The sequence below is a fragment of the Alosa sapidissima genome, chromosome 3, assembly GCF_018492685.1.
Source record: "Alosa sapidissima isolate fAloSap1 chromosome 3, fAloSap1.pri, whole genome shotgun sequence".
Classification (NCBI taxonomy): domain Eukaryota; kingdom Metazoa; phylum Chordata; class Actinopteri; order Clupeiformes; family Clupeidae; genus Alosa; species Alosa sapidissima.
Genome location: NC_055959.1, coordinates 3,816,507 through 3,825,321, shown reverse-complemented (window position 1 = coordinate 3,825,321; position 8,815 = coordinate 3,816,507). Strand labels below are relative to the sequence as shown.

The 8,815-nt window shown below is 46.2% G+C and overlaps 1 protein-coding gene across 1 annotated transcript in view; it reads right to left on the bottom strand.

Annotated features, from left to right (window-relative positions):
• The window catches only part of olfm2a (olfactomedin 2a), a 59,825-nt gene extending 51,561 nt beyond the window's left edge, over nt 1-8,264 (bottom strand). Inside the window, exon 1 of the mRNA XM_042086680.1 lies at nt 7,780-8,264. Coding sequence (XP_041942614.1) covers nt 7,780-7,836 — 57 coding nt within the window. The 5' untranslated portion in view covers nt 7,837-8,264. The remainder of the gene's footprint in view (nt 1-7,779) is intronic.
• Nucleotides 8,265-8,815: the final 551 nt, after the last annotated feature.

The following is an 8,815-nucleotide window of genomic DNA, read 5'->3' as shown; positions in this document are numbered from 1 at the left end:
ACATCACCCAAGGTCATGAACTTGAAGTGGTCATGTTTGACCCAGACGCTTGATGTACGAACACAGGCTGAGCCACTGTTTATTTATCAACCATTGTTTTATGTGCGTGTGTGTGTGTGTGTGTGTGTGTGTGTGTTTGCGTGTGTGTTCTTCACTGTGTGTGTGTGTGTGTGAGAGCGGTGGAGGACACAGTGTGTGCGGCCAGCTCTCAGTGTTGTCAGAGAGACGTCAGCTCGAGTTAGAGTCAGAACCGCAGGCCTCCACAAGTGAGGCCGCCTCCGGCCAAGAGAGGGAGCCAATCTGTTACTGTATGGCTGATATGTGTGTCACCAGCCATCCTGACCCTTTCATGGAGAGAAGGAGAGAGAGACAAGATAGATAAATACTGTAGACGGATGGATGGATAGAAGAGAAAGAACTGAGGTAGAAATGAATCAATGGAGAGAGAGAAGGAGAGAGAGAGAAAGAAAGTGAAGGGAGAAGAGACATGGAGGCTTTGCAACACCCAGTGCTTGTTAATTGGCTTGATAACTACATGGGGAGAGATGCAGAAGGTGCGGACTGCGTCAGTGAACGGAGCCCTGCTGTTCTGTCTGATCAGTGGATGACCTCACATCCTGTGCAGAGGCCAAGGCCCGGCCGGCTCCCCACTGGGTTGGTAATTACTGGAGGTTTCGGAGGCCGAGAGAAGGCCAGAGTGTGTTTGGGAAGCCATGGGGTGTATATTTGTGTGTGTGTGTGTGTGTGGGCAGAGTTCTAGTGTCCCTTTGTGATGTCCTGGGCACTTCTGCTACACAAACTAACCTTGTAGCCTCTCCAGAATAGTGCAGAGTAGAGAAGCCTCACACACAGCCCTTAATCGTGGGAAGTGGGCTGAAGGTGCTGGGGGAAACCAGGACACCCCCCAACCCCCTCCATTACTCTCCGGCAGCCTCTTCAGTGCTCATGTGCCCCTGTGATGCTTACTCTAGGACAGAGCAGCGCAGCAGCTCTCAGGGGGAGCGGAGGAGTCCCTGGTGGTCAGTGCGGGGGCAGTGTGCTCAATTATGTGGTCAGTCCAGGACACAGGGCTCTCCGAGCACCAGTGGAGCAGAGAAGAGAGGCAGACTCGCAATGCAGGGCTGGACGGGCGGCCCCACTGGAGGCTGGGGAGTTAGTAGAGGCCAGCCGGCTGCACTGACTGAACCACTCAGTCAGGTTTTGTCTCATTTTGTTTTTGCTCAGTTGTAAACACTATATAGTATATCCAGAGAAGTCCATGGGCCCTATAGTTTGTTTGTCAGCAAGCAAAGTTCTCATGCATGTAATACAGCTATCGTGTGGAATATGGGAGCATTGGCTCATCAATGTTTGCGCTTCAGTGTCTTGCCCACGGTATTAAACTATAAATCAAATTACCCCCCCCCCCCCCCCCCATTTTTTTCACCATGTCACTACATTGCCAAATCATATAGTTTACAAAGACAGTCAAATGTATGTACCTACATGGATATTCAGCAAAATACAAAGAGAAAAGCAGCAATCCTGCCTATGCAAATAGAAGCGCACAGGAGACGCCCCAGCTGAAACCTTTCTATATTTATGCCTGTGCATGAAATTCAGGTAGGTGTTTTGACCGTTAAAACACATCTATGAATTATGAAAATGTTCGGAAGAATAAATGGAAATAGATAGGTTGCATTTCATTTCATTCTTTTTTCTGTCAGATAGGATACCTCATAGTGATGGTGTGCCCAAAACAGTGCCTTTCTGCACACTCCCTGCGTGTGTGGTAATGAAGCACTTCCCCCTGCGAGTGCAGCCTCATAGCCGTCATGTGAAGGCCAGCCTCAGAAAGATTGTTTGCGGGGGGCGGGGGCGAGGGCGGGGGCTTATACCATGCACAGGCCCAAGTGCCCATGGGAACCCAGATTCGAATCCGACCTGCGTTCATGTCCCGATCTCATCCCATCTCTCTCTCTCTCAATCACTTCCTGTCTATCTTCACTGTCCTATCCGAATAAAAGCAAAAAGGCCAAAAAATATATCTTAAAAAAAACAAACACCATGGCTGCAGAGCCCTCCTCCATGGTGTGCAACCACACAAATCAAGGTCACTCATTCACCATACAAGTAAGCCACACGCACAGGACGTGTGCTCAATATCCACAAGCCTAAAAGATTTTCTTACAGACATTAAATAAGGCCTGTTGACCAGGAACTAAAAACTGTAAGATTAACAAGGAATCAGCTATTTATTGCATGGACATCTTCTGCTCTCACTTAACTAGTCACTTAAGTACCCAAGATGTTTTCTGGTGAAGACTACAGTACATGCTATAAACTACTACTCAATCACCAGAACAAGTACACAACCTTGCAATTGAATTTCATGGTTGATTAAACCTTGATCATTTCAATCTCCTAATTTGGAAAAAAAAATATTACAAAAACTGTCTATGGCTTTGTGTTGTTGACTGCCTGAATTGAATCAAATGCATGATATGCATTCACAAATTATGTTGTAATGTTGTGTTAAACAAGAACTGGAATTTCACTCTCCACACATGGTCGGTGTCATTAGACATGGCAGGTGATAGAGAGAAACACCACCTGTTAGCCTCAATAGCACACTCACGCACGCACGCATACACACAAAAACACACACACACACACACACCTACATTGCAAACAAAACAATGTCAGTCTCATTAACAGGCTTTAGGTCAAAGCCCCCACCAGCTGCTGAAGATCCCATTCACCACAGTGCCTCCACCGTGTCCCCATTGGGCTCCTCCACCCTCCTCCCCCTCCGCCCACTCATTAGGATGCATTACCAGCGTATGCTAATGGTGGCACACTCGAAGGAGGTCGCGGCCCGTGTGGCTAATTTATTGCTCGTTGCTTGTGATTGGGAGTCACATGTTGCCAGAAACATGATTAGGAGTGCCGCTATCGTATATCAGCAGCCAAATGGCCGGCCCAAGTACAAGCAATCATTAGCCTGGGGGCCCACGTGCAATATTTATGCCAACGCTGGAAAACAAAACCCCTCCGGCACCCACCCATGCAGCCTCTGCTGATTTCACCCACCCATGCAGCCTCTGCTGATTTCAGCTGGTGGGTGCCGTGGGTGTGGGTGTGGGCATGTTAGTGGGGGGTCGGTTGTCTGTTTATTGTTTTGTGCATGCAGCAATTTTTTGTGCTTGTGGTTGCTGAAATATAGAACTAAGGGCAGAGTGTGTGTGTGTGTGTGTGTGTGTGTGTGTGTGTGTGTGAGTGTGTATGAACTCTATGTTCACCTCAGTATCTGCTTGTGCATGCATACATTTGCAGACAGGAGAGAGATAGATAGAGGGAGAGTTTGTGTAAGATGGAGAGAGAAATGTAAGAAAGAGAGAGTGAGTGAGTAAGTGTCTGAAAGAGTGAAAGACGACGAAAGGCAACCCTCTCTTGACCTCTTTTTAGAAGAGACAGGCCCAGTTAGTTGGATGCCACTTGTCTGTGTGACTGAGAGATTATGGATGTGCTCTGCTGCCCGTATGGGCAGATTGGTACCCATGGTAGCAGGCCAGGCCCTTTCATTAGTTTCAATCTGCTCAGACGTCCAGCGCATGCCAAACAGAGTCTTGTTGGTCCCTTAGCATCCTCGCCAGTGGACCTGCGTGAGGAGAGCGCACATTAATGCCCACTCCGTCCACTCTTCACCCACGCTGCTGTGGCAGTAAATATTGATGGGGCTCAACAGTAACAGCCAAGTTCACAGTAAGCCATTTTCACTGCCATAGAGGAAACTTTGAAAAGACAGGGCTTTTGTAGAGATAAATGTATTATCTTGTCGTGTGTGTTTTGTATCTTTTTTTCCCCCGCTGGTCAGATGGTTGAGTAATAGCCTTTTGGCTGGCAGACAAAGAGGAGGATTTAACTCTCGGCAGCTCGCACTCTCACAAAGGGGGTTTAAACGCCACTCGTGCCACTTGCCACTGGAGCGGCACCAGTTCCATGACATGTGATTTTTCCTAAAAGAGGCCGAGCCAAGGCAGCTGGCCTCCCCCAACCCCTAGCCCCCCTACTCCATCCTGTCCAATCAGCACCAGAGTCATGTCGCTAAACACTGATTGGGCCAGCTATATGTCACCTGACTCCTGTTCGCCATGCCTACAGTAGTAGAATAACCCTCCGTCAACAGTGTACTGTATGCATGGCACAGACTCAGCATGAGCAGAGAAGACACTGATATGATAAAGTCATTTGACCCCAATTTATAAATAGTACCCTAAGGGTTTAAATGCTTGATATTACTTTCATTGATAGGATAAGAACAATATATGCCTTACATTAAATAAATGTACTTTAAGGAAGCTCAAGTCAAAACCAATCTTTTATTTTTAACTTAAACAGGTACATATACAGTACGTAAAAATCCTTGCACAGTAAGAAGACAATATTAAAATGAAAATAAAATGTTGGCTACAGGACGTAGTAGTATGTGTTCATGATTCACTTGAGAGCTCACATTGCCATAATAATGGGGCAAAATGACTGAGGTGTGCTCTAAGATACAGTACATGAGCAGGAAACAGCTTTCATAGAACAGTGATGCTCTGTACAAACCTCAAGGTTTCTTTTCCAGAGCATTATCACATTTCCCTAAATGGGGAGCTTTTAGAATAGACTCCATGGCCAAACAATTTTAAACTGTTTGTCTTTGATCAACCTCCCTTGTGTGCAGATTAGTCAAACAACTGAAAAGCATCTTTGAACAACCCGTTAAGACTTTTTTTCTCTCTTCCTGACATCCAATTAGCAGTGTCTCCCCCTCCGCAGAGATCTGGTGCACAAAACAGTGCAAACCAAGAGCCAGCAGCTGCTACACAACCCAAATCTCAGTGACAACACAGAAACGTCCCAGGGAGTCTATGCCAGTCGTGGGGCGGTTTGGAATCAAGACGTCTCTCTGGACCTCACCAGCAGATTGTCATGTTAATTGATTAATGGCTCAGTTTGAACATCTGTGACACCAAGGCTAAACCCAGCACTGGTTCACTAATGACAGATGTACCATGACATAAATCAAATAAAGTGAAAATCACCCTGACAGCCCTGGACAGACAGGTTTTCACTGCTTCTCATGAATATATTAATTTAATGTATGTGTATCTATCCCATGTAATGCACATCTAATACTATCCCATAATTAATTGAAATGCATCTCTATTTTTTAGCCAATCCTTTTTCATCACTTTGATGTAGCTATCCATGTTACATGGATTGGTATAGGTGAGCGCTTCTCCCCCTCCTAGTTGATTAGAGAACCCCACCACACTAATAGCATTCTCTTGGGTCACTACCTTTGAGAGCACATTGAACAGCAGTCGATTGATGACCGAGCTGTAATCCATCACCACCTCTCCAAACTACTTAGGGAAACAGCAGCTCTTTAAGTGTCTCTATATCGGCGCAATTGGGCATGTGATGGTTTTGGAACACACCGCACATTCAATTGAGATATAAAAGAGAAGAGTTTATTTGCAGAACCAGTTGAGAAATACCACATTTGAAATAATGTGAGTGGGCCTATACGGATTCACACAAAATGTATTCATAGCATCTCATGCCATTCATATCGAGCGAATGCTCTCACGATTAGTGTGTAATTGCAGCCAATTTTGCTTCTTCAGTTTCATTGCTCAAACAGAAACATATCCGCTTGCATTCTGATGCTTTGATATGCGGCTATTCAAAATCCACGACGTGCCTGAAATGGCTTGCAGACAGTTACACACAGAGCCGCACATTGCACCGGTGCGTACACGCACGAACGCGTATGCTGGCATAGAGTGAGAGAGTGAGTGAGTGAGTGTGGGGGGGGGGGGGGGCGCAAACACATTTATGATATCTGGCAAAACTCGTTGCGGTGCCACGCCATCATAAAAACCCCGTGCCAAGGTGGAGCAGGTGCCCATCTGTATCATTGGCAGTAAGAGCCCGAGGGCATTGTGGGTACTTAACAAACACACGCTGTGGACGAGCTGGTGCATCTGTCTCATTAAAGCAACGTGAATATTTAATACTGGCTCGCGCCACGGCTGGAAGGAGAGGAGATATTCCAGCCCCTCTGGCGTGGAGGTGTTCTCTTCCGTCTGGCGACGCTCTAGAAGTATTCATCAATTCTTTATCTGCAAGGTAACATTTGGAAATGGGTGGTGATATAGCTTTCCCATCTTCGCATAAATGTTTAACTGTAGCACTAGCTTCAAATCGAACCCATAAGGCTAATTACGAGATGTTGTCTGTGGGGAAACAATATCACATGTGGTGACAATATACACGCGGCTGCTGTTACTGCAAATCCACAGGTATGCAAGCGTTACAGTGTTTTACTGACCTATTCACCGAGTCGTTTCACCGACCTTGTCTAGACACATCAATGCCTAACTGCTTCCAACCAACACTGACCGAGATGAAAATAATCTCGCTTATATTTCAGTACGGTATCAAATCCAGTTAACCCTCTGAAAACATTGCCATTTAATGACTTGACTGAGCCTTCGCGCTTAATGGTGTGCGTTAGGGTTAACTGAGGTGTTGAGTAGCCATTCAGCTTTGGTGTGAACTTCAGAAAAGGACACCTCGACCAGGTAGCTAAGGTTATATTGACAGATCACCTTGGCCTCTAATCTTGGTAGCACATACTGTATGTCATTCCCCTGTCTGTGTGTGGGTAACTTTACACCCAGCGAAAGGTAAGTGCATTTCGCATCAACTTCACCACTGCACGCTGGGTATTACAAAAGCGGTATCGTGCTAAATAGCTTTCAAGGGCGCTATAAGTTTCAAGACAAATTCCTGCTTCGATATAGACGTAAGATTATCTGTGCACATAATGTAGGTCGTTTGTCGGTCGCTGATCCTAAATGTCAATCGGCTTGAAATAAATATTCAAGAAATACCGGTTTAGCACGCACATCATTCGCTGCACCTGTGCAACATTTGAGCGCTGTCCGTGGTCCTGAATGTGTTATAAGACTCTTACAAGAGCTCCCTCGTACATGGTATTTGCACCATATTCACGAGTAATTACAAAGATTTTGTGCAAACGCACATGGAAGAGAATGGGGTACTTTAGGTCAAATGACTGGATATCCTTCTCTTCAATTTGTCATTGTCACTTCATTTTCCGTCATGAGCTGCGCTTACATCAAGTCCTGCAGCGCTGCAAACACACAACCCGAGGCTAAAGTCCCCGGCCGCAGAGCTCACAAGATTAATTATAATGATATGAACACTGGCACGTGTGTGAGCATGCAACTACAGAAATCACTTAAGTATTAAACAGACAGACAGCAGGGATAGTCACATTATGGTATCATATTATTATTATGCATATCCTTCGCAAGCGGGCGGATCTTAAAACAGCACAGAGCTTAAGCTGTTACCACAGAACCTGCTCACTACGAACTTTGCCTTTGGACAACCTCACAGTAGTTGTCATGTAAATAACAAAAGGCTGCACTGCGTTATGATGTCCCTCTCTGCAACCAAAGGACTCAGACAAAAAGGGCTGGCCATCCATCTTCTGTGCAAAAAACTGCGTTCTGGTCATTGAGATTCCCCTGCCCTTGCACTTGTATTGATCTATGGTTACACTTTGGTGTTGTGGGTAAGTCCCATGTTTTGCCATTCCCATGAGGAACTTACCTTCTGCAACCATACGTCCAGTTAAGCCGGTCTTTAAGGATAAGGTCTGTTAGTAAATTACTGTTTTAAAAATGAGAAGCACGCGCGTGCAAACCTTACCTCACAGGGCATGGTGGCTAACATCAGTAGCAGGAACATGGCACTGAGAAGATGCATTTTCCCCGTAATGTCAGTCTTCCAACGACCCACAACTCCACTCCGGCTGCCCGCACTCTCCGCTGCCCTACGCGGCTTAATTTGGAAGGTCTCTTACGACCCGAAACAGATTCCGTCAACGCTCTGTGTAGCGTGCGCGACGATCCTCCTCATCACCAGCCGTGCGCGCTTCGTTTATTCCAGTCACGGACGCAGATTACCCCTACGTGGGTCGGCGCAACGATGAGCACTGTGCCTTGTGATTAGTCCTCTGCTCTTTGCTTATTTATGTATGACACCATCGGGTCAACCGTGACGCGGCTGTATTGAAGTGTGCCTAACCTGGGTGAAAAATATTCGACATCGGCTTCCACGAAATCGTAGAAGCGATGAGTCTGTTCTAAAAAGCGGCGGTCAGATAGAGGTGGAAGTGGCAGAGGTTGTGAAGTGCCCAGTGTGTTTCCAAGGCACCGACGCTAGGAGCACCACACATTTATCCTCTAGTCTAGCAGCTGTTTCAAAGAAAAGACCAACCTCTGATGCAGTCCAGTATTTTGTGTGTAGGAACGAGGGTGGGGAGAGGCGTCGACTACCTTCCAACGCTTTGGATTTCAAACAAGAGTATGCCCCGGAGTAGCCTAAAGGATAACATTAAGTAGAATGAGTGATGATCGGCTTAGGATGCTGTTTGCACACCTTGATGTTTGATATTGATAGACAGACCTGAGCAGGTTTATAAGCCAGTACCAGTGTTGAGTAAGCCAGTGTAATTCATTATGTGCATTACATTAATTCACAGACCTTTTCACAGATACCCTCAGTTAATCACTGACTGGCATTGTGTGTGTGTGTGTGTGAGTGTGAGAGAGAGAGGGAGAGAGAGAATGTGGTAGGCCCCTCTGATCCTCTTGTTTTTGACAGTCTCGGCTTTCATAGCCACAGGTCATGCTGAACAGTCCATTAATAATATACCATCCGCTTCTGTCCTGAACGGGTCCTC